Source organism: Myotis myotis, unplaced genomic scaffold, assembly GCF_014108235.1.
Source record: "Myotis myotis isolate mMyoMyo1 unplaced genomic scaffold, mMyoMyo1.p scaffold_m19_p_19, whole genome shotgun sequence".
NCBI lineage: Eukaryota > Metazoa > Chordata > Mammalia > Chiroptera > Vespertilionidae > Myotis > Myotis myotis.
Window position 1 is genome coordinate 30,072,277 of NW_023416323.1, and position 24,580 is coordinate 30,096,856.

General features: G+C 50.4%; 1 protein-coding gene across 8 annotated transcripts in view; it reads right to left on the reverse strand.

The window, feature by feature from the left end:
- CDH1 (cadherin 1) overlaps positions 1 to 21,485 on the reverse strand; it is a 91,351-nt gene extending 69,866 nt beyond the window's left edge. For 7 of the 8 annotated variants that reach the window (XR_004973652.1, XM_036346378.1, XM_036346382.1 and 4 more), the window contains exons 1-2: positions 21,326 to 21,485; positions 20,362 to 20,476 (exon numbers count right to left, since the gene is read on the reverse strand). Coding sequence is in view for 7 of the 8 variants with exons in the window: in XM_036346378.1 (XP_036202271.1) it covers positions 20,362 to 20,476; positions 21,326 to 21,391 (181 nt within the window). In the remaining variant the exon portion in view is untranslated. The remainder of the gene's footprint in view (positions 1 to 20,361; positions 20,477 to 21,325) is intronic. The other variant, XM_036346381.1, reaches the window with a different exon arrangement.
- Between the last annotated feature and the right edge of the window lie 3,095 nt (positions 21,486 to 24,580).

A 24,580-nucleotide genomic window follows, 5' to 3' on the forward strand; every position in this document is an offset into this window, starting at 1 on the left:
ATGGGATGCTGTGGCCCAGCTTTTCTGGAAAGGGCAATCCCAAGACCTCCCATTGGAGCCCAGGGTGCTTGTTTGAAATGCAGGTTCCCAAACCCCACCCAGATTTATGTCTCGGGACTTGAAGGGGGGCCCAGGAGTCTGCATTTTTTTATTAGTGATACAGGTGGTTTTGAAGCATCTTAAAGATTGAGAACTATTTCCCAGAATTACAGGGTTAAAACCTTAAAAGAGCTGAAGGCCCATAACAGTTGCTAATTAACTGATCAGCATTTCAAATGGCGGAGCTTTCCGGGTGCACATTCCAAGGAGTGGGGTGAGCGGCCAGTGATTACCCCCCTCCACACCTGTGAATACTGACTTCCCTCCCTCACTTCTGGGTCCCACAACCCTCTTCCTCTTCCCTCTGCCCTCAGCGTTTGCCCACCCACTTCTCCGGAAATGCCAGCGGTTCCCCTTTCTAAAAATCAGTCCGTCATCTGTCCATGGGGTTGGGCCTGGGAGACAAAGGATTATGGCAATCGCGGGATTACAGGTGCAGCCCCCATGCCACCGTTTTACTCTGACTTTTTCCTCTGGCAACCACCTTCTCTCATTCTACTTATTCTGTTTGTTGTCCCTCCCCCTTCTAGAACAGAAACTCCACACGGGGGTGGGGGTCCTCACTTCCGAGGGCCTGTCTGAATGCCCTCGGAAGTGAGGACCCCCACCCCCGTGTGGAGTTTCTGCAGTAGGCTGAAGAGTGAGTTGCAGTGTGGGGCTCAGGGCCTCGCTGATGCTAAACACAAAAAAAGTAGTAGCTATCACCACAATTTCCCTTCAACGTTAAGAAGCAGAGGAATCGAATGCTTTAAATTAAGCTGCTTTTTACAACTGATTTATCTCTGGGAAGCAAATAGCCATGGGTGGGTGGAGGTGGGGGGAGAAGAGAGATGTCCCGACCCAGGCTAGGGGTGGAAAATCAAGGAAGGCTTCCTGGAGGAAGCACCAATGGAGCTGGCCAGGAGAGATGAACTAGCTATGCAGGGAACACAGGAAAGTGTGCTAGTGGAGTAGACAGAGAGCCTGGCTGCTCTGGGGATGAAATAGCATCATCATTAGAAATGTGACTCCATGGGCCTCACCTTGAACCAAGTGAATCAGAAGCTTGAGAGAGGCCCTAGGCCTCTGTGCTCAGGGTCCAAGCTAGCCGGATCCTGCCCTAGGAAGAGCCCCACCCAGACAACTGCCTATTGAGTATCCACTGCCTAGAATGGAGGCAGGGAGGAGACAACGAACTGGCTGCAAGTAGTGGGTGGGTCTGGACTGAATGGAAGAGAGGAGCCAGGAGTTAAAGACAAAGTCCTTACAAGGCCCTCTGCACGGGCCGCCCCCCTCAGCCCCTCTATCATCCCCCGCCCCTTGGCCACTCAAGTCCATGCACCCTGGCCTCCTTGCTCTTCCGCTCTGCCCCAGGGCCGCTGTCCTTGCTGTTCCCTCATCTAGATCCCCCTTCACCCGATCCTTCACTTCCCTCGGATCCTTGCTTCAATGGCCCCCTTCAGGGAGGCCCTCTCGACCACCCCAGGGCTTCTCAGTAATTCCTCACTCAGATTTATTTTTCCTAAACGTTTGTTGCCACGCAGTACCCTAAATGTCTTACATATTTATTATGTTCGTTGCCTGTTCCCACCAACACACTAGAATGCAAACTCCACCCGGGAGGAGATTCATCATACGTCTGTTCTCTGCGGTATCCCCTGTCCCACAACAGTGCTGGGCTCAGAACAGTTCTCAGTCATGACTGACTGAATGAATGAGCAAGAGCGTGAATGATGGACAAATGGCTGGACAGATGGGTGCTGCCGCCAGTGGCTGAGAGGGCACCTGGGAGCAAGGCTGGGGATGGAGGAGGAGAGTCTGGATAAGCACTTGGGGCGGAGGTGGCCCAGGGGGGCGGCCCCGCGTCTGATGACCCAGGCCAGACCACGCTGGCCTCTGAGGGGCACGGACGGTGCTGCTCACCTCCCGTTCTCTGTGGCCCACTCCAGGCTGCTCCAGCCTGGGACCGACTGGGTCCCGGGCCCCAGGGCAGGCAGAGGGAGAACCTGCCGCTCCTGTTCTCCCAGCTTGGCAGGGTCTCTGCCAGCAGGGCCCCACCCAGCCAGGCAGCCACATTACCGTCCTGCTCTGACCCTGTCAGCCTCAGGGGCCAGGGGAAGGGCTAAGGGAGAGTTTCCTCACAGCCCCTCACCCTCCTGGTGTGGCTCCAGGGCAGAAAGCTCAGTTTCACCTGAGCTGCTAGTCACCATCCAAACATTCCCTGTCATATTCCTAACCCCCAGAATCTGCATGGGAGGTCCCTCCCTTCCCACCGCCCCCCCCCACCCCCACCCCGTCCAACACCTCTGCGGCAGCTGCTCCAGCCCACACAGGCCTAACCCCACCTGGATCTGAATGCGCCCATTGTCTGACAGCTCCGCGTCTCAGCGTTAGCTCTGGGACAGATCGCCAAGGCCCTCGGAACAGGAGAAGCCTCGTGCGAGCACACAGTAGGCACTCAAACACCGGACTAAGGGGAACTCATTTGCCTTCTATGATATTAAAAACACCTTCCTCAGGTCACAGAGAATGGAGGGGGACAGGGTTCCAGGATTGATGTGTAAAATTTTCCGTATTATAAGGGAGATGGTTCCACTTTGTAGAACAATTCATATTTCCATTTCTGCAACACCCCAATTTTTTTTAAAAAAACCCCACAGATATGGGCACGCATGTTCTGTGAATGCTTAGAAAGGGGTCCGGGAGGATACACACCAAATTGCTAACATCAGCCACCAAGAAGGGGAAGGTGTTCGAATTCTCTATTAGAGATCATTATTCAGGTTTTCCTTGCAAAACTTGTTTAAACTTTATAATGAAGAGTTCCAAACATAATCAAAAGTAGAGAAAGTAGTATAATGGACCCCACATATGCAGCTCCCACAACCCTGAACTCATGGCGGTCTCACAGCATTTATACCGCCGGCTCCTTACCCACCCAGACACGTAGCTTTCCATCTGTAAACATGGCAGTGTGTATCTCTAATGCACCCTCTTCTTTTTTTAAAATATGTTTTTATTAATTTGAGAGAGAGGAAGAGAGAGAGAGAAAAACCTCGACCGGCTGCCTCCTCCACACCCACTACTGGGGATTGAGCCTGAAACCCAGCATGTACCCTGACCTGGAATCGAATCGGTAGCCTCAGTGCATGGGACAATGCTCAACGAACTGAGCCACACCAGCCAAATTCCTCCCTCCTTTTTCAACATAATCCCAATCCATCACTGCTATTATGAATTTTTAAAAACACACACAATAGCCGAAACCAGTTTGGCTCAGTGGATAGAGCGTCAGCCTGCGGACTGAAAGGTCCCAGGTTCGATTCCGGTCAAGGGCATGTACCTGGGTTGCGGGCACATCCCCAGTAGGAGATGTGCAGGAGGCGGCTGATCCATGTTTCTCTCTCATCGATGTTTCTAACTATCTCTCTCCCTTCCTCTCTGTAAAAAATCAATAAAATATATTTAAAAAAAAAACAAAAAAACTCACACACACAATAGTTTCCCTCCCATCAAGCTTGCTAGGGAGGTCAATCAAAAGCGGTGGCATTCAGAGTTAACTGGTTTACCCTCCACCCCACCCCTCACCCCCACCCCCAAAGTGATCAGGAAGAAACTTTAAGTAGTCGCTTAGAAAAGAAAATAACAACAACAATTAAAGGAGTCAATGAAACTCTGAAATGGCTTGTAAAACTCATCTCTGGATACACTTCACCGTTCAGATTGAAAATGGAGCCCAATGTGGGGGTCAGTAACACCCCTTTTATTCTGGGCTTTCAAAGGAGCCAAAGGGATCTTAAAGCTTCATGTACCCAAAGGCCAGAACCAGTATAGGACTTGGGGTGGACCTTGGGGTTCCTCCCTGGGCCAGAAGTGAAGAACCTAGAAGGCAGGTGTTCCCGGAAACGGAGCTGCTGAGCACGGGGAGGGGTAAACGCGGGCCAGGCTGGGAGACTCCCTTTTCCGTCGGTCCCAGGCCACGAGCCGGGTGACCCTTTGTTTTATTGTTTGAAAATGGAACTGTCACAGTACCGACCCCAAGTGTTGGTGCAGCGATTTTAAAACGAAATCCTACATGAATCGCTGAGGACTCAATCAACGGACAGTGCAATGAACATTATGATTCTTGCTTAACAACCATGTTGTTATTATTCTAATTCTGACACCTATCAGCTGTGCGACTCTGGTCCAGCCCCCTGACAGCACCGAAACAGCCAAATTCATGTGTAAACTGAGAAACTACATGACTCGGTTAAGGCTCCTTCTAACTTTGCTCCCAATAAATGGATTTTCTAAAACAGACCCTTTCTCTGTGAGATTAATGCTGAACAATTCCCAATCTTCCTAGAGGGACGGTCCTTGAAGGTTACAGAGACCCTGGAATTCTGTCCGGAACAGGGCTCCCGTGGCAAGGGATTGAGGGGGGACAAGCAAATGACCTGGTGCGACCATGGGGGATCCGGGTGGCACAGTTGTTAAAGGAGCTGCCAGTGTTTGCAACAGGCGGGTCCAGGGCTTCCAACCGATCTCAGAAGTCTGCCCCTAGCCCAGCGGTTCTCAACTTGTGGGTCGCGACCCCTTTGGGGGTCGAACGACCCTTTCCCAGGGGTCGCCTAAGACCATCCTGCATATCAGATATTTACATTACGATTCATATCAGTAGCAAGATTACAGTTATGAAGTAGCAACGAAAATAATTTTATGGATGGGTCACAACATGAAGAACTGTATTTAAAGGGCCAGAAGGTTGAGAATCAGCCCCTCCTGCTGCAATTCTGCCGCCTTTCCTTTTATTCTGTTCTCCGTGGGCCACATGGAGGATGTGGCCTTTGCAAGTAGTTGAAAGCAGATTAACTAGTTCTCAGCTTTCTCAAAAGGCCAGCAGCAAAGGCTAGGGGAGTCAATCATCCACAAAGCTCCCCACCAGGCGGCCTAAGGATCCTGGGGCAAGCACAGCCTTGTAGAACTACTGATGGGCACAGTGGGAGGCGGGGCAGGGACCCCTGCAAGAATTAACTCATCAGCTTTGGTGTGAGAAGTTGCCCCTGGCTCCATACCAATGCTAATCCTATTTACCATCAGAAAACCCTAATCGAGGCTTGAGAGCCACTTGCCAGAGCCACTTGCGGCTCTTTGGCCCCTTGAGTGTGGCTCTTCCTAAGCCTTAGGAGTACCCTAATTAAGTTAATAACAATGTACCTACCTATATAGTTTAAGTTTAAAAAAGTTGGCTCTCAAAAGAAATTTCCATCGTTGTACTGTTGATATTTGGCTCTGTTGACTAATGAGTTTGCCGACCACTGGTCCCTCTCCAATGCCCAGACGGGTCCAGCAAGGAATCTGTGCCCTGCAATCGGTAAAAATCCAGAGGCCAGAGACCTCCATATTGCACGCTCTCCTGCACACGGCCTCTAAAATGCTCTTGACATTGCTTTAATAGCAAAAGCCCAGAAACAACCAGTATCCGTCAATGCAGGGCTACAATGGAATACTATATATCCGTTAAAAATGAGGGCACTCTCCAAGCTATTTCAAGTAAACAAGAATAGTGTGTATAATATGCTACTTTTTGAGTTAAGTTACGGGAGTGGGGGTAAGCATATCTAATTCAAGAAACACTGGGAATAACTGGGAATATATATATTTATATATGATTTTTCTAATGGTTATGACAAGGGACCTGAGAGTTCACAAAGAAGCATTAGCCAGGTAGGTACAGTACACAGGTGGTGGCATAAGCTTTGGGGTCAGTGGACCAGGGTTCTAACCTCTGCCTGCCATTTCCTAGCTTTGTGGCCTCAGATAAGTCACTAACTCTCTCTGAGTGTCAGTTTCCTCCTCTGTAAAATGGAGATAATACTAGAATCAAGTTCATAGGATGATTGAACCAAATAGGCGTGACTATAAATTAGCAAGAGTTGCTTCTTGATGGTCTACCTAATTGGCGGCAAACAATTTGCACAGTGGGTGTTGGGTCAAGACAAGAGGAATGTCTTAGATTTGGGGAAGGCAAGGAGCGAACAGACCAGGGGGTGTACCCCTTCCTCATCCTTATTCTCTCTGGCTCCTCTGGCCGTTAGCGTGTTTTTTTTTTTTGTTTTTTGTTTTTTTTAATATATTTTATTGATTTTTTACAGAGAGGAAGGGAGAGAGACAGAGAGCCAGAAACATCGATGAGAGAGAAACATCGATCAGCCGCCTCCTGCACATCTCCTACTGGGGATGTGCCCGCAACCAAGGTACATGCCCTTGACCGGAATCGAACCTGGGACCCTTCAGTCCGCAGGCCGACGCTCTATCCACTGAGCCAAACCGGTTTTGGCCGTTAGCGTGTTTTTTCACCTCCTTGATACAGTTCTAAAGGCTCATAGTGAAAACGCAATACGTCAGAGAGTTTGCTCTGTGCCAGGCACTGAACGCACTTTATGCATGTGCACTCACTGAGTCCTCATCCCAGCCCTGTGAGGCAGGAGCGATGGTGTCACAGGTGAGGCGACTGAGGCACGGGAAGGTTAAGTAACTCGCCCACCGTCACGTGGCAAACAAGCGCTAGACGGGATTTGAAGCCATCCCATCAGGCCTCTCACTGCAGCCCTCCCCATTCATCTTCACTCTCAGAGGGAGGCCCGGGGAAAGCGTGTTCCTCTGTGTCACAGGTTAAAAGAGAAATAAGTGCTGAAGATTAAAGTCACAACCTTGACCTCCAATCTCCGCTGAAACCAGGAGGAAAGCCTCACACCTGGTAAGTGAAGTCCAGTTTCCTAGGGTGAACCGCCTCCCCAAGTCTGACGCGTGTCCGCGGTTCAAGTGAGAGGATTATCGAGAGGGAAAAATCGAGAGGGGAATCGTCACTCACTCCAAAGTCCAAAGAAAACTCAGCACAATTCACATGGGACGTTTCCAAATCAAAGGCTCAGATGACAAAGCTCCGAAACACCCACGTGCGAGGCATAGGAGAGCCTTTCTTTATAAACGCAGACTTAGGAAGGCAAAGGGTGAAGACGGTACACCCACAAAGTCTAATTTCTCCAGAAAGTTTAGTCATGATTGCAGGCCCGGGGTTTGGGGTGGTAATGAAAACCGGACACAGGAACTTCCCCAAGCAACTGCTGGACACAGTCACTGCTACAGAAACCCCAGGCTTCTTGCTAAGAATGAAGGGATCGAGGGCCAGGATCTCCCGGGATTTATGAGTAAGAATGGCACCGAGAGTACCTGGGACGGTGAGAGGGTGATGTCACAGCTGATTCAACCTCTGATACCGATAACCTTACCAGAGAGGCTCTCAATGTCGGTGATTCAGAGCCTCGCTCCACCTGCCAATAAATGTCCCTCCGCTGACTCAGTGGGTGACGTTCTCAATAGGAAAGCCACGGCGTTTCCCACAAACACCAGTTGGTCATCTCGTTCCCTTTTCAAACACGCCCACACAATGGTGATGAAGAATTTGTGGGGGAGGAAGTTTGCAGTCTTTGAAAATCTTCTTACTGAATCCAGACTTTATTCTAACTAGTGGGTCCTATGACACCAATATACATATACCTCCTCCCACCTCACACCACCCCCCCCCCCAAAAAAAATCATGCCCAAGAAGTCATGATGCCAATTTATAGGACAATCTCATCCCCCCGCCATGAAGAAGTTAAGAAAACTAGACTAGAACCATATTCCTCTTGGGCAACATGCCAATGAGTGAGTAGCTCGGAATGAGTATAGATCCTGGTTTGAACGCATGCCCTTTAAAGGAGACGCGGTGACAATTAGGTCTCAGGATTATTCCTCTAGAAAAATGCCTGCTCAGAGAACAGTCTTTTTATTTATTTTTTATATATATTTTATTGATTTTTTACAGAGAGGAAGGGAGAGAGATAGAGAGCTAGAAACATCGATGAGAGAGAAACATCGATCAGCTGCCTCCTGCACACTCCCCACTGGGGATGTGCCCGCAACCAAGGTACATGCCCTTGACCGGAATCGAACCTGGGACCACTCAGTCCGCAGGCCGATGCTCTATCCACTGAGCCAAACCGGCTACGGTGAGAATAGTCTTTTTAAATGGCACCAATATGGAGTGAAAGAATGTGCATAGTCCAACTCCTTCAAAACATCGTCCAATTCCAACGTCTATTAAGCACCTCACTTATCAGGTCTTTTCACAGGTCATTCTTCTTAGCGATGACTCCCGCATATCTCTCCCCACCACACACCCTTCCTGCTATATATGCTGTTTTTCCCTCCATAGATCGCCATCTGTCTGCCTCCTCTGTCTCCTCCGACTAGAAGGGAAGTCCACAAGGGCGGGATTTCGTCTCTTTCATCCCATATATCCCCGATGCCCAGCACAGAGCCAGTGCCGGCAGGCACTCAACATAAATTGTTCAGTGAATGCCCAAATGACTGCCTCTGTCTCCAGAAGGCCTTCTCTCCCGCCAAGGCCTTCGGAGCAGGAATCATCCACCCCCTTCACCTGGGGCTCACACACTGGCTGTAAAGGGCACAGGTTTGGAGTCCAGCAGCCACCAGAACCAGCAGCCAGTCTTTGCCACTTCCTGTCCCCATGACCCACCCGTACCTTACTCAGCCTCTCAGGGTCAACAAATGTGACTTCTCACTGGCTGTTGTGATGTTTCATGTCTTATTGGAAACATAGTAAGTGGGAAGGACTAGTCAATGCACCGTTGCTGTGATAAGAATCGAGTAGGGCCCTGACCGGTTTGGCTCAGTGGATAGAGCGTCGGCCTGCGGACTGCAGGGTCCCAGGTTTGATTCCGGTCAAGGGCCTGTACCTTGGTTGCAGGTACATCCCCAGTAGGGGGTGTGCAGGAGGCAGCTGATCGATGTTTCTCTCTCATCGATGTTTCTAACTCTCTATCCCTCTCCCTTCCTCTCTGTAAGAAAATCAATAAAATATATTTTAAAAAAAAGAATTGAGTATGAAACAACAATTTTTGGTTTTTTTAGTAAGTATCTCTCAAATATTGCATGGGGCCTACCGATATTGATAAAGAAATTAGTCCTTATTTACCCAAAATTCAAATGTAACTGGTTGTCCTGTATTTTTAAATATATATATATATATTTTATTTTAGAGAGGAAGGGAGAGAGAGAAATAGAAACATCAATGATGAGAGCTAATCATTGATTGGCTGCCTCCTGCACGCTCCACACGGGGGATGGAGCTGGTAACCCGGGCATGTGCCTTGACCGGGAACTGAACTGTGACCCTCTGGTTCATAGGTCGACGCTCAACCACTGAGCCATGCCGGTCAGGCTGTCCTGTATTTTTAATCTGTTAAATCTGGCAACTCTGCCCATTAGGCAGTTACCTTCCTGAAAGCAGGGTGATGTTGCTTACATCAAGTTTAATAAAATACTGTCCTATAATATCTCTCAATGAATACTGAGTGATCAGATGGATTTCAGAGCTGTGAGGTTTTCATCGTGGCCATGAGCTGATTGAGTTAGCCTCAGATTACTGTCTTTGCGTTTTTCGCACCTCTCACCAAGTTCCTTCCAAGCTCCTTTTCATTGCCAAGAACGAGGAGAATGGACACCGGGTCTTGAACAATTAATGGGCCTGCAGGACACTGCAGATACCCAGGAGGAGGTGTTGGGTGTATCTGGGAGCCTTGCTCAAGGAAGGTGTTACTCAGACAATAGGAAACCAGACAGATGGCCCTGGCGGGCTCAGATCGCTGTTTAGATTTTGATCTGGTGCTTCCTTACACCCAGGCAGAAATGTTCACCTGACCTTTAGACTCCAGACTGCAAGCTGTTTTGTGACAAGACAATTAGGTAAGGTTACATCAGGGGTGTGCAGGGCTCAGAGAAACTCGGGAGTGCCAAGCAGAGACACATGCCCTGAGAACAGCCCCTCCTCTTTGTTTCTTGCTGTGGTTCCTACTGAAAAGGTCCCCTCTTTTCTTTAAAACAAAAGGCACAATTACACCTGAAACTGTTATTTGTCAATGATATCTCAATTTTTTAAAAATATATTTTTATTGATTTCACAGAGAAAGGGCAAGGGAGAGAGAAATAGAAACATCAATGATGAGAGAGAATCATTGATCAGCCGCCTCCTGCACACTCCCAACTGGGGATCGAGCCCGCAACCCGGGCATGTGCCCTTGACCAGAATCGAACCCGGGACCCTTCAGTCCGCAGCCTGACACTCTATCCACTGAGCCAAACCAGCCAGGGCTATCTCAATATTTTTAAAAAAGCATAGTGGAATAGCTTCTAAAAGCAAAAGATACACACACACACACACTCTCTGAAACCTGATTCATTCATTCATTAATACTACTGAGTACCTATTATGTGCCAGGCGCTATGATAGATACAATACAGCCTGTGAACTAAGTAAGACAAAAAATCCCGGGCCTCCTAGAGCTAATGTCCTGGTGCGAGGAGACAATGGACAGAAGTAAGTGAACTACTAGTACATAGGATGTTAGATGGTGAAAAGTGCTGCAAAAGAAAAGAAAACGAAGAAGAGTTTTGGAGGAAGAGGTTACTATCTCAAATAGGGGGTTCAAGCAAGGCCTTACTGAGAGGTTGACATTTGAGCAAAGACTTAAGGACGTTAGGAGTGAGCCAAGCGGAGAGCAGGGGGAAATTCTGTAAACAGCAATAACAGCCGGGCAAAGACCCTGTGGTGGAAGTGTGTCTGTGTGCTCTAGGCTCAGTCAGGAAGTACCGAGGGGAAGAGATAGAGAGGTGATTAGGGGGCAGATCGTGGAAACCTTGTAAGACACAGCAAGGACTTTGACTTTTAGTCTGTGTAAAATGGGAACTACGGGCAGAGCTGGAGTGAGACTGATATGTTCTGACTCTGCTGGGTAGAGAAAAGACTGTGTCGGGGGAAGTGAAGGGGAAGCAGAGACACCGGAAAGGAGGCCGCTGCAATAAGCTAAGTGAGGACCCTCTCAGACTTCTTTCGGGAAAGTTCTTCTGGGAACAGACAAGGCATATCAGCGCATTTCAATGCCAAACCACAGAAACAGAGGTTCTTAGACTTCAACTCGCCCCGGTATCACATAACTGAAAGGCTTTCGGCTTGTTACAAGCTCTCCTAATTACAAAGCCCAGTAATTATTATCTCGGCCTCGGCCAATTATCCCACGGGGTCCTGTGCTGGCTACCTTTTATGATTTTGCTCCTGGGGAACAGGTTCAACCCTTCCAGACAGGCCCCATTCGGTCCTAGAAGTAACATCAGAGCAGAGCTCACTGCATGTGGGGAGTCCTCCCTCTTTCCGGGGAGAGAGCCACACCCCGATCGCTGCCCGGCTCCTGCACCCTGAGTGAGCCCTAGGTGGGACATGAGCTTGTTTAGGACAGTTTTCTTCCCACCCTCCAAACTAAATGCCACAATAATTGCATCCTCAGGGACTCAGAAAGTGAAAAGACAGACAGAAGGGAAAGTAAGTGCTGTTCGCCGAGCATTTACTTGGAGATGGAAGTCAAAAGGGAAAGAGGCTCTGCCCTGACCCGACAGCTCGACTGGTTTAGAGCATCGTCCAGATAGGCCCAGGTTGCAGACTTGGTCCCAGGTCAGGGCACATAACAAGAAGTAACCAATGAATGCATCAACAGGATGTTTCTTTCCCTCTCTCTCAAATCAATAAATTTAAAAAAGAATTATCTTTTTTTAAAAAAAGGGAAAGAGCATGAAAATTGCCCAAAATCGAAAGACAAAAGAGGTCCTTCAAAGACAAAAGAGACTGAATTCCAGCATCACAATTAAAATTGGTGAGATGCAAAGGTACAAGGAGGGAATCCTTTTCCCTTAGAACAGTGATTTTCAACCTTCCCATCTCCTGGCACACATAAACGAATTGCTAATATCTTCAGCTCACAAAAAACATTTTTTGGCAATATGAAAAAAAAGATATAATTTTGATACATTCATACTGGACAGCTATTGTGTTAACTTGTTTCTTTTTTAACGTTTCTTTTTAAAAAATATATATATTTTTTATTGATTTCAGAGAGGAAGAGAGAAACATCAATAATGAGAATCATTGATAGGCTGCCTCCTGCACACCCCACACTGGAGATCGAGCCCAGAAACGCAGGCGTGTGCCCGTGCCCTGACCAGTAATTGGCTGAGCCACACCAGCCAAGCTGTCATTTTTTTTATTTGGCAATCCAAAGGAAAAGGTCAGGGCCCCTGACTAGTCAGGTATTGCCTGTCTTAAAAATTCTTGTGGCACACTAGTTGAAAACTGCTGCCTTAGAAAGGTGAATTAGGTTCCACTGGAGATGCTGGTTGGCACAAGGCACAGAGGGGTACAGATGAGAGCACAGGTTATGAAAGATAAAAGTCCCGGGCTGTTGCCCTGGCCAGGGTGGCTCAGGTGGTTGAATGTCATCCTATGCACTGAAAGGCTGCTGGTTCAATTCCTGGTCAGGGCACATGCCTGGGCTCCATCTCCAGTAGGGGCATGCAGGAAGCAGCTGATTGATATTAAGCTCTCACATCCATGTTCGTTCGTTCTCTTCTCTCTCTCTCTCTCTCTCTCTCTCTCTCTCTCTCTCTCTCAAATATCAATCAATAAAATCTTTAAAAAAAAAAAGCCAGGACTGTAGCCTCAACGCTGCCATTACCCAGCTGGGTGACCTCAGGCAAGTCGTCCAACCTCTCTGAGCCTGTTTCCTCTTCTAGAGCAGGGGATAATGACAGTTCCTGACTTACGCCAAGGTGAGGCTTAGCTAAACCATCAAGTCTACGAGGCCCTTTGCAGGACCCACGCCTCATACTGGGTAGAAATAGTTCTATTTTTACTTGTTGGCCACCCCCAAATACATGCTGTCAGTATAGCCCTTCTATCATTTTATGCTCCAGTTTGATTAAGGAAAAACACCAATTTCTTACCCAAACCCATATTTAAACCGGTGACTAGCATTCTTCCAAGCTCCAGACCTGAAATTCCCAAACACTTCTTTGATAACAATACCTACTTCTGTGTCCTCACTCACTCACCACTCTCCTAACCAAAAACTTTCTCCTTCCCAACTGGTTCCTCGTTCTTGTCTGTTCCCAGTATGAGTGCAAAGTAGAAGCTGCTAGAATTAAATCTTGCTTAGAGCCATTTAGCTGCTGGAACCTTAAAGTCTTTCCTCAAACCAAAACTATTTTGACTTCAGGGAGACAGGCTCCCAGTACCTTTGCTTAAAAGCCCCACAGGGACAGTGGGACACAGGTTGTCTCTAGACGCTGGCAGGGCAGCGAACTGATACAGTCCTTGCGAAGAGCACTATCTGTCAAAATTACATTGCCAAAACCGGTTTGGCTCAGTGGATAGAGCGTCGGCCTGCGGACTGAAAGGTCCCAGGTTCGATTCCGGTCAAGGGCATGTACCTGGGTTGCGGGCACATCCCCAGTGGGGGATGTGCAGGAGGCGGCTGATCGATGTTTCTCTCTCATCGATGTTTCTGACTCTCTATTTCTCTCCCTTCCTCTCTGTAAAAAATCAATAAAATATATTAAAAAAAAAAAAAATTACAAAGGCACGTGCCCTGACCCCGCAGGCCCATCTGTGGCAATTTACCTTCTGCATCCACCAGGATGTGTGCAAAAGGACATATATGCTACGTTATTCCCTGGAGTGCTGTCTTCCGAAAGATAAGACACAACCCAGTGTCTATCGGGGGCAGGTTAAATAAGACTATGGCACATCCATGCTGTGCAACTATATCAAGTCAAAGAATGTGGAAGATCGATATAGAGAGAGAGAACACACAACTATACTGTTGGGCAAAAAGAAGGTATGGAACAGTGTTATCCCTATGCTACTCTTTGAGTAAAAAGATTGTTATTAAATTTATGTTTACATAAATAAATGACTTTTTTTTTGTATTCCCATAAGGAAACCCTGAAAAATATACACAAGAGACCAATAAAATCAGTTATCTACGAACTAATTGATTATCTGTGCTGTGGGGAAGAACCGGGTAGAGTAGAATGAGGTGGAGACTTTTTCCCTTCAAAAAAAGATATTTTATTGATTTTCAGAGAGAGAAAAAGAGAGTGAAACATTGATTGGCCACCTCCTGCATGCTCCCAGCCTTCAACTGGGGATCGAGCCACAACCTTGAGGTGCACGGGGCCCAACCAACTGAGCCACACTGGCCAGGGCAAGACTTTTCCATTTTTTAATCAAATGCGTGATTTGCCTACTAAAGAAATAGAAAGAGAACATCCTCTATTAGCTGCAGACTGAGGTCCAGGCCTAACCCTGGCCGACCTAGGCAGCTCATCGGGGACCCTCTCCTCCTATAAGCCACCCTCCCTGTTCCAGAAGGCACAGAGCCAGCCTGACTCCACTATGCCCTGCTGCACCTCTGCGCACCCCATTTCCTCTTCCTGGAGAGCTCTTTCCCCTTCTCTGTCTGGCTGATGTAGACGCACTCTCATTCTTCAAAGACTCGCAGGTGAAACCACTCCTTGCATCCGCTGAACGTGTCCCCACCCCATGGAATCCTGAGAGTAAAGGGACTGGAGTTACAACCCCTGGACACTTTCGCTCAGAGATTTTCTGGAATGTCCCTGCGGGCAGGGGCTGGGCCTTAAGTCAGCAGGGAGAAGTCTGTGCCCTGGCTACTTCTTCAGGTCCCCCCGCCCCCACCCCCTCCCATCCCACCTGCTCCACTCGCACCCACAGAGCTCTCCGTCCCCAGCCCGGCAGAATGACCAGCCTTGCCGCTCCCCAGGCAGCGGTGCCCTGGGATCCCCGGCCTCAGGCTGGCAACCCGATGCCCACACCCTGCCTGGCACCAGGTATTTACTCAAACCTGTGTGACCTAGCTGCTGGAGGTGTCCAGTGCCATGTCCAGAACCCCTCCCTCTTTACATAAAAAGATTATTATTAAATTTACGTTTGCATCAAGAAATGACTCCTTTTGTGCTCCCATAAGGAAACCCTGGAAAAAAAAAAAAAAGGATACACAAAAGACCAATAAAATCAATTACCTGTGAGGAACTAATTGGGACTGTAGCTCAGGGAATTAGCAGGAGGGCATATCTGTGTTTTTGCAGTGCTCCAGGTGATTCGTGGGCGAACCAGAGTCTCGGGGGCTGGGGCAGAGTGTTTATGGCAACGGGAAAACAGACTGGTATCCTTGAGCATGTGGATTATGAAAGACTTTTACAAACCAAGCAGAAACTGAAACGTCTACGGTCATCCTGACTTCCCCACCCCCAGGTGCTCCTGGCCCCACTCCTCCCACGCCGATTCGAAGCAATATTCATGAGCAGGTGAACAGGCAAACCCGCTTCAGCCCGCCCCAAGCGCACTGCACAGTGGCAAGCGAGACCAGACTTTCCCTTCCTAGCAAAGGGCACTTTGGTCTAGTCACTATTTGCCGAGTGGTGTTTGCTTTAAACTAGAAGCAGAGAGACTGAGGAAACTGGTTTGGCCGGTTTGCTGGGCAGGAGGGAGCACAGGGAGAGGTTTGAACTGGAGGTGAAACACATGGGAGGAGGTGCCTCAAACAGAAAGCACCAAATACTGGGGGGGAGGGGGGGGGCGCGTTATTACTTAATATTCATTAAGCACTTGACACACCCTATGGCTTGGATACTATTCTGCCCATTTTACAGATGGGAAAACAGAGGCTTAGAGAGTCCTTGTCCAATGTCCCCCGGCTGGCAAGGGGCATTATCTGGATTGCAATCAAGGCAGTCTGACTCAAGAACCCTCTAAAGGTTGGGAAGATGCCGGCAGGGCCTAGCGGGGAAGAGGAGGACTGGAGGTAGATTAAGAGGAAGGAAAGGGAAGAGGGAAAGTGCAGAAAGAGAAGGGACCGAAAGCCCTGCCAGGCGTAAGCTGAGGTATATAAATGGGAAACAAATTAGAGAGAGAGAGAAAGGCCACCACCTATTTGTTTCTAATTGACCAAAGATGAAGAACACTTAAAAATGACTAACTGCCCTTCCATTTCCGAATCTGAGGTCTCCTTTCTCTGCCCTCAGAGGCTTTCAGAGGGAAGCACTCAGTACACTGTATCCCAGGGACACATTATCACAAAGCTTCAAGAGCCACAGCCCCAACGCTTCCCTGCCCATTTACAACCACCGGCTGGGGCTGGCCTGAGGCCACAGAGTTTAAGAGGAAAAGGATCAGCCAGGCCTGTGGGAGTGGTCAATATGTATTCAGTCGTTTATTCATTTATTCAAAACGGTATTTGACTGCCTACTCCGTCCCTAAGAAATAGGAGCCACCATTTCATGACTCCTTATCTTTTTTTTTTTCTTCCCTTATCTCTTTACATTTGTCCCACTTGCCTTTATGTCCAGCCCACATCTGCTTTATTCATTACTGTAATCCCAGGGCCTAGCCCAGTGCTGGCACTCAATAGTCAGGGGTTGACTCAACGACTGAATGAATAGGAACGTTTAATTCTCATGGCAAACCTGTATTGTTGCCTCCCATTTCACACATGGGGAAACTGAGGCTCGCAGAAGTGAACTGACTTACCCAAGGTCACACAGCTAATAGCTGAAATTCAAACCCGGATCTTTCAGGTACTTAGAGAGCGACCCCACCCAGCCAAACGAATTTCATTCATCTCCTTGAAAGCCCAGAGCCCGGAGAGGAGATGGAAGCTGGGGCAGCGTGGAAACCCAGAAGTCTGGATTGTGACAGGCGCCTCCCGGGGACTTTTGGGTTTTGGCAGCTTCTGGGAGATGAGAGAGCTGATTGCTTCAGCGTCTGGCTTATCTGGGGCTCCGCTTGGAAGGGAATGCGTAACAGACACCAAGGTGAGCATTTCGGAAGAAAAGGCTGGCTCAATAAAAAGCCCCAAGAGCAAACAGGGATTTCCATAACCACCTGGCTGGCAGCGAGGGAGGGCAGGAGCAGCAGCCGGCCTTCCTTAAATGGCCGTGCAGGGCCCGGGACCTCGGGCCTCCGCTCCTAGTGAGACACAAAGGCCAGGGCAGGAGGACGAGCCATTAGTCTCCTCCCGTGAGCTCTGACACAGATGTGAGTCCTCTGGGAAGTGATGGTTAGGAGTCTGAGAGGTGGGGGAGTGGGGATCTGATGATGTAAGATCATCCCAAAGCAGGTTTCTCTCTGATTGTTTTTTTTTTTTAAAGCCCATTTAATTAAGGGGCCGGCATAAGGTTCCCACCACCTTTCAGCACATCCTTTAGAAAGAAGAGGAAATGGGTGTATTTAATCCATGCAGGTGGGTGCCTGTGAGCAAGGTCAATCCATCATGCAGCCAGAGCTCAGACCCAAAATACAAGCCTTGTTTGCCCAAAGCCAGGTGGCAGAGGAAGCAAAGCAAGGAAATCATGGGTTTCAAACCCTGCCGCCTTCCTTCCCACCAGCTCCAGTTGACTTAAAGCGCAGTGAGACCTGAAAACCAGCTTGTGCTCAGAAAAGGGAAGATAATCAGAAACTAAAGAACCCATTTACAGCTGGGTTGGTCTGTGTTTTTAGGTTGTTTTTTTTTGGGGGGGGGGGGTTGTTTTTAAAACATTCTCCATTCTAGAACATGGAGGGAAACCAACAGAACAAATACAAGGATCTCATGGGGCACAAAAATGCCCCAAAGCCCCCCGAGTTTAGCCAAATCCTACTTGTGACGCTCTATGGTCACTGGTGGACAAAAAGTGACAGGTTCCTTGTTTTCAAACTCCCATGCAGCAAATTCTCCACAGAGCCACTGGGCTCTGGAGTGGGCCGCTTTCAAAGAATTAAAACGCAGGAGCCATGAAACTCCACCCAGGGCTCTAACCTGGTGTCTGGATAGACTGGGGGTGAGGGATGCCCATGGAACCTTGCGATTGTGTGCAAATTCTCCCTGGGGCCAGTGTTTAAGCCTGGTGGTAATTCAACGTTCCTACATTTTCTACACGGTCCAAAGAGAGTGAGGCCACCTCCCTAAACCTCCCCCCACACCCTACTTTTTAAAATCACAAAGCCAGTTCCCTGTGGTCCCCTGTGTGGTTTCTCACAAGGGCACTTCTGTCCTGGGGTAATTCCACACTGGATTGATGGGAAGGGACCCCATAGACCAGCCGTGGGCAAACTACGGCCCGCGGGCTGGATCCGGCCCGTTTGAAATGAATAAAACTAAAAAAAAAAAAAAGACCGTACCCTTTTATGTAATGATGTTTACTTTGACTTTATATTAGTTCACACAAACACTCCATCCATGCTTTTGTTCCGGCCCTCCGGTCCAGTTTAAGAACCCATTGTGGCCCTCGAGTCAAAAAGTGTGCCCACCCCTGCCATAGACCAAAAAGCCCCCCAAAGTGAAATGTCAAGAAATCTGTTGAGTGGATACGAGTGTGCGGCCATAAAGGGACCTGAAACCAGCCACACAAGCAGCTGGTGGAGACCGCCTCTCCCATCAAGACCACCCGCTGCGGGCCCCTCCACCTCCCACCTGGTCTGACCCCTCCCACCTGGTCTGAGCTGTCTCCATCACCACTGCCTCCTCTAGGGTCGGCCCTGTCAACACCTCCGCTCTTCCAGGCACACAGGGAGGATGGAGTCCACTTCACAGTGGACACTAATTCCCCGAGCACCCTCTTTCCTTGTTGAGATTACAGAGAAGAGAAGGGAGAGCAGGAGAGGGACCAGCGGGAAACCCTGAGCAGCCAACTACATCGCTTTCTGCTTCAGTTTTCTCGTCTCCAAATAGGAAGAACAATGGCGCCCACCCTCCTAAGGCTCTTGGGAAGATGAAATGAGGTAAAATATGGGAAGCACTTGCCCCACCGTCCAGTGAACAGCAACCAATAGGTGTCGTTATTAATAATAATGATGAATATGTAACAATAGTATTATTGGTCAAACACAAGAGGGATACAAACGAATCCCACCCACCCCTGGCGCTACCAGATGTCTTGATTCAGGAAAACACAGTGACCAGCACCTGTGTTGGGGCACCCCATACACACCTGCACACGCGCTCCCGTTTCTAATCCCTGAGCCCTTCCTTCTTCAAGGCTGGGTCAGTGTTGACTCCTTCCAGAAGCCAATCCTCCCGGCCCGCTGATACCCATCAAACATTCCAGGCACCAAAACACCCATGTCCCACTGTGCCCTCTCAGTGGGTGCTGGGACATTCTTAGCAACCTGCTGGAGCAGGCAGTGCGGAGGGCAGGGCTGGAATATCCCTCTATCTCAGTTCATTCCCAGGTGCCTAGCACAGGGTGGGGCAGAACATCAAGCAGGGACTGGCCAAGTAAGACGGACCCACGGCAAAAATCCGGCAAACACTTCCTGCCTGACCCCATAGAACGCTCCACACGCCACACACAGGCCTCAGGAAAGCAAACACATTTTAATCAATCAAGCTTCAGTTTCTTTCTCTGTAAGGGGGAGGGTGGGGAGGACTGGGAGGGAATGCCACCCACTATTGGAACAAATTCCAAAGTTCAAAAAAAAATTTTTTTTTTCAAACAACAGGGTGATAGCTGTAGATGTTTCACGTGGCCCAAGATTAGAAGAATAAGCAATGAATTCCCTCAGGGGATTGTGGGTGATTTCTGGCTTCAAAAAGTGTTTCTCTTATTGTTATGATAACTCGCCCAATCAACTAAAATCCGGCGGGAGGAGAAAGCGGTTTGGGAAGAAAAAAAAAAGCATCTGGGAATCGGTGAAACCAGAAGAGAAACCAACCTTCCCTTGTTTTCGCCCCAGGGCCACCGTGGAATGAAACAAAGCAGACTCTAGAATTCTGATTATCTCAGCGATAATAAAGCCCAGAAAAGAAAAGAAAAAGAAAAAGACATTCCTCCTGGGGAGGGGGTACCACCTGTATCCAAACGTTTTCATTTCTGTGAGCAAAAGCCAAGGCTTCATAACTGAGCGGGCTCCCCAGCCACCTGAGCTGGTGCAGAACCGGGCCTGGGAGCGCGGCGCGTCCCAATGCCCACTCCGCCGGCCGCCGACCCGGAGCGAGCGGACCCGCCCTCTGAGCCTCCCTTTGCTCATCTGTGAACCGGGAACTCCCACTTCCGCCGCCCTCCCCACACGTATTAGATCTTTGCGGTGGGAAATGACAGCCCGTCTCTAAAGGGGTCAGGACAATGGGCGGCACCCTGAAGGCCTCCAACAGGTGCCCCCTCCCAGTAACATAACTCTCCCCCCCCAACCGCCGTGCTCCATGAGACCGAAGCCTAGACCCCCACATCTGTGTACACCCCAAAGGCGTGTCCTCTGAGCCACGGAAGAGGGGCTTGCCCAGCCCCGCCCCTGGATGTGGGGCGCCAATCCCCGGACCCTCCCCACTCCCACCCGCCGGCCCGGGGGCTCACCTCTGCCCAGGACTCGGCCTCTCTCCAAGTGCCGCCGGGGCACCGTGAACGTGTAGCTCTCGGCGCCGAAGCCGGGGCGACAGGGCTCCGGCTCCTGGCAGAGCCGCGATGGGACCTGGGGTAGGCGAAAAGTACGGGGCCGGGGTGACTTGGGGGGTCCCCCCCGGCCCACACCGAAACCCCATTGCGCACCCCTCCCCGGCTCGCAGCGTCGGGATCGTGGGAGGGACCCGCCGCTGCCCCCGGGACCGGCGGCCGCGGCGAATTCATCCCGGGTCCGAGGCCGCCGAGCCCCCAGGGACGCCCGGGAGAGGGGCTGCGGGGTCCTCTCCTCCCGACCCGGCACCCCTTTCCTTCCGTCTCCTTCCGTCTCCCTGGAGGCACCTTTGCTCCCCAACTCCACCTGCCGCCCCCCTCCCCCCGGGGCCGCCCCCGCTCCTGGTCTGGCTCCCGGACCCTGGGCGCCCTAACTAGCAACTTTTCACTTTCTCACCCCGGGGCCGCCCAGACCTACTTACCTCCCGTTCTCACCCGGCAGGTGCCCGCATTTCTATCGACTCCTCCTGCATGACCTCGGGGGCCGCCCCACTACCCCTGGCTCCCCTGCACCCGCACCGGGGCTCCCCCTTTCCATACCCGCCCCCTCTCGGCTGCACGCCCCCCTCCGCCCTCCCCAGTCCGCAGCCGAACCGGAGTCCCCCGAGCCTGCACCGAGCGCGCCCGCCGCGGGGAGCAGGGGCGGTGGGCAGAGCCGCGCTCGCTCTCACCCGCGCCCGCCCCGCCCGGTCCCGGGCGCCGCCGTCTTAGGCCGCTCCGGGGCCTCTGGACCCAAACTTTCTTGGAAGAAGAGAGAGAGCGGGGACGACAGGAGAGCGGGAGGGACGACAGGAGACGGAGGGACTGGGGCCGGGGCGCGGAAGACGGGCCCGGAAGGCGTCCCCGGAAAGCCAGGGGCCCGACGTACCTGCAGCAGCAGCAGCAGCAGCGGCAGCAGCAGGGGCGCGGAGAGGCTGCGGCACGGAGGGCCCATGGCGGGCCGGGAGGGTCGGGTCGGCCGGACTAGAGTCGGGCGGAACTTCCAGGAACACGCAGGTGCTCGGAGGCTCCCAGCGCCACTGAGTAGGGCTGCGCCGCAGCCGCCAGGTGAGCAAGTGAGGCCCCGCCCACGGCACCACTGATTGGCTGAGGTTGCACCTGCCGCCCGCAGCCAATGAGCGGCCGGCGCGGCCTCGGCTTCCTCCGCTGGCCCCGGGAGGACGGCCCGGCCCCGGCCCCGCCCCCGGCCTCTCGCTGACCTGGTGACCCGACCCGCGGGGCCGCGGTTGGTAGCACGAGGGCTGGGTGCAGGGGCTCCGGGATTGCTGTTACCACCAAGTTGGAAGCCGGCCTTGCAGCGGGTGGCTCACTAACACCTGGACTTCCCCCTTCATCTCGTTCTGTCTTTGTAACTGCGGGTCTCCGCTGGCTCTTGTCTGCAAATCAGTTCACCGGGCAGGACTCAGCTTCTTCACCTTCCAGATGGGAATAATAATCGCAAATGCCTCCCTATGTTGTGAGGTTGCCATACAATTAATGAGACCAGTATTTCCTGCACCGTAATAGCTCTGTAGATACGAGTGATAATAATAGCAACTATAGGTGCTGGGCCCCAGTGGGGGGGTGCAGGGCAGCGGATCAATCAGTGATTCTCTCTCATCATTGATGTTTCTCTCTCTCTCTCTCTCCCTTCCTCTTTGAAATCAATAAAAATATATTTTTAAAAAATGGAGATCACTCAAACCTCTTATTTGCAAATAACTCTCCCGTGTCCCATAGCAAATCAATGTCAAAGCCAAGACTAGACCCTGAGATCTCTTGATCCCCAGACTGGGTCTCTTAACACCACACCATAGCCACCATACCCTTCTCTAGAGAATTCTGTCCCCAGTAAAATAATTGTAGGATCACAAAAAGAAAAGACATGCAAATGTTATCCAAGGGCCAGCCGCATCTGCGTGGTTTGGCTACCCCTGTGGTTGGCAAAGGGCGGCTCACGAGCCACATGCAGCTCTTTGGCCCGTTGGGCGTGGCCCGCATGTAGTATTTTGTGGAAGAGCCACAAGGGGCCACAGTTTGCCAACCACTGGGCTACCCTGACAAGAGCACCATCATTCCCTTCACTCGCCAAACATGGTCAGAACTACAACCCAGTGTGGAGTCAGCTGCTCACTAACTGTGTTCTCATCTCTACAAATGGGTTGATAGGAGATAATGCAAGAAAATCACTTAGCAGAGTACTTGGCACCTAGTAGCAAGGGCTCCGTAAATGTTTGGTGTGGAGGTTGTTTTTGGAAAGGGCCACCCCCTTCCACATGGGGAAGGCCATGTTTATTAGAATAGTTCACCCAGAGGCGCTTAAAGGTAAACCTGAGTCCATTGAAGCTACTTTCTCAGCCCCAGAAGAGAAGCAATGTCTCAAAGCAAGACTGTTTAGGGTCAGCTCAGTTCCCCTCAACCTGTCTGTCCCCTCCATTTTAATGACTTTCCCCATCTGCCCCTTAGTTGTAATGGGTTTCTGAGCACATGCCCAGGCCATTTGGATTTCTGCATCTTGGCTCTCCCTGCCTCTTAACCCACCAGGAGGCTCGGAGGGAAAAGGCTCCAGTATTCCCTTCCCACTGAGGCTCCTGCTGGACTGGACTGTGCATTAAACAAGATAATGGAAATAGAGAAAGAGGCGTTTTCCCCCTGGGGCGGCCTTGTTCGTTTATTTTTTTTTCCTCCCAGTTATGTAAAAATACATATTTTATACCATCGCTCGGCCCAGGGAGCCGTTAGGGCTTTGTTTTCCTCCGCCCAGCAAGCCCTGGCCTTGGAACTTCGCAGCGACTCTCATCGACTCTTCCATTACACTCTGATAATTCAATAAAAAGGATTTTAGAAAACAATTAGGGGCAGTGTAGACAGGTCTGGAGAGATGCCGTCTTCAGACTTCTCAGCAAGTCTTTCTCCAAGTTCCACGAAATTGATCACAAAGGGCTGCCCTCTCTCAACTGTTAGAAATAAGGCGAGCCCCCGAAATCAGGGGTCCTGGTAGCATACTCAGGAGGGAGCCAGACAGCAAGGCAAACACCTTTACTCCTGCAGGAGGGTGTGCAGCACGGGTCTGGGAGCACACGCACACTGAGCAGGTGGGCGGTCCACTCAGGCTTTTATCGCTGATGTGCGTGATCTGTCCCTCACTCTTGATTGGAAGAGCTTAGGCTCCCAGTCTTGCGCGATTGGCTAATTTAAAGGAAAAGGTTGACCTCTGCCATTTGAAAAGGGTGGCCCTCAAAGGAGCTGCAAGTCACATGGGCCAAATTGAAGGCTGCCTAAACTCCCTTCTTTGGCAGAGAAAATGCGTTGTTTCTTCTCACAATACCCCCCTCTTCTTTATTTAACCCTTTTCTTCAAACTCGGCTATAGCATGACTCTCATGCTCTGCAGTCTAGGAGAAGACTGTTTTGCTGTTTGGTCAATGCAGTTTCCATTAACCTTTAGATAAGACCCCTCATACATGGGATGATATAATATCCACTACTGTCACTCCCTTCCATTCTCCAAACCATCGCTGAATCACAGAAAGGATCCTCAATCCCAGGTCCTCAACTAACTCATCAGCTAAAGTTGTTCATCCCTGCAGGGCCTTAGTGACGGTCCCGTCTGGAGCTGTGTTGTCGGGGATGAGTGTACAACACTGGTCCCCAACATTAAACTCCTCCTTTTCTGCCAGAATCAGATCCACGGCCAATCTATTCTCCGACGTCATCCTGCTGGTGGCATCTAGTCGTTCAGCTATACCTTTAACTGAACCTTGAGTATAGTTAACAATCCTTTGCTGGTTATAGTAGATGTAATTAATCCAACCCACATTCTTGTTTACAGTGGACCGCCAGCACAGGACAGATTCAAATCCTGCAGCAATCTGATTTCTAGCCGTAAACTCATTTGGCACGAGATTTAGGAATAGTGCCCAATGGGATCTGTGTAAATATGGGGATCCAAGGAGCCCCCTGGACTCTCTCTCCTCTTCCTGGTCTGTCTGTCCTTTGAAAGAGGTTTACCGTATGCCAAAGGGAAAGGGGTAGCCAATTGTATCAGAGTGCACGTTCCGCTCCAACTGCTGGGCAAGGCCGCAAGCAATGGTCCCTGACAATACCACCAGACACCAGCAAGGGGTATCCACAGTGCAGAACGA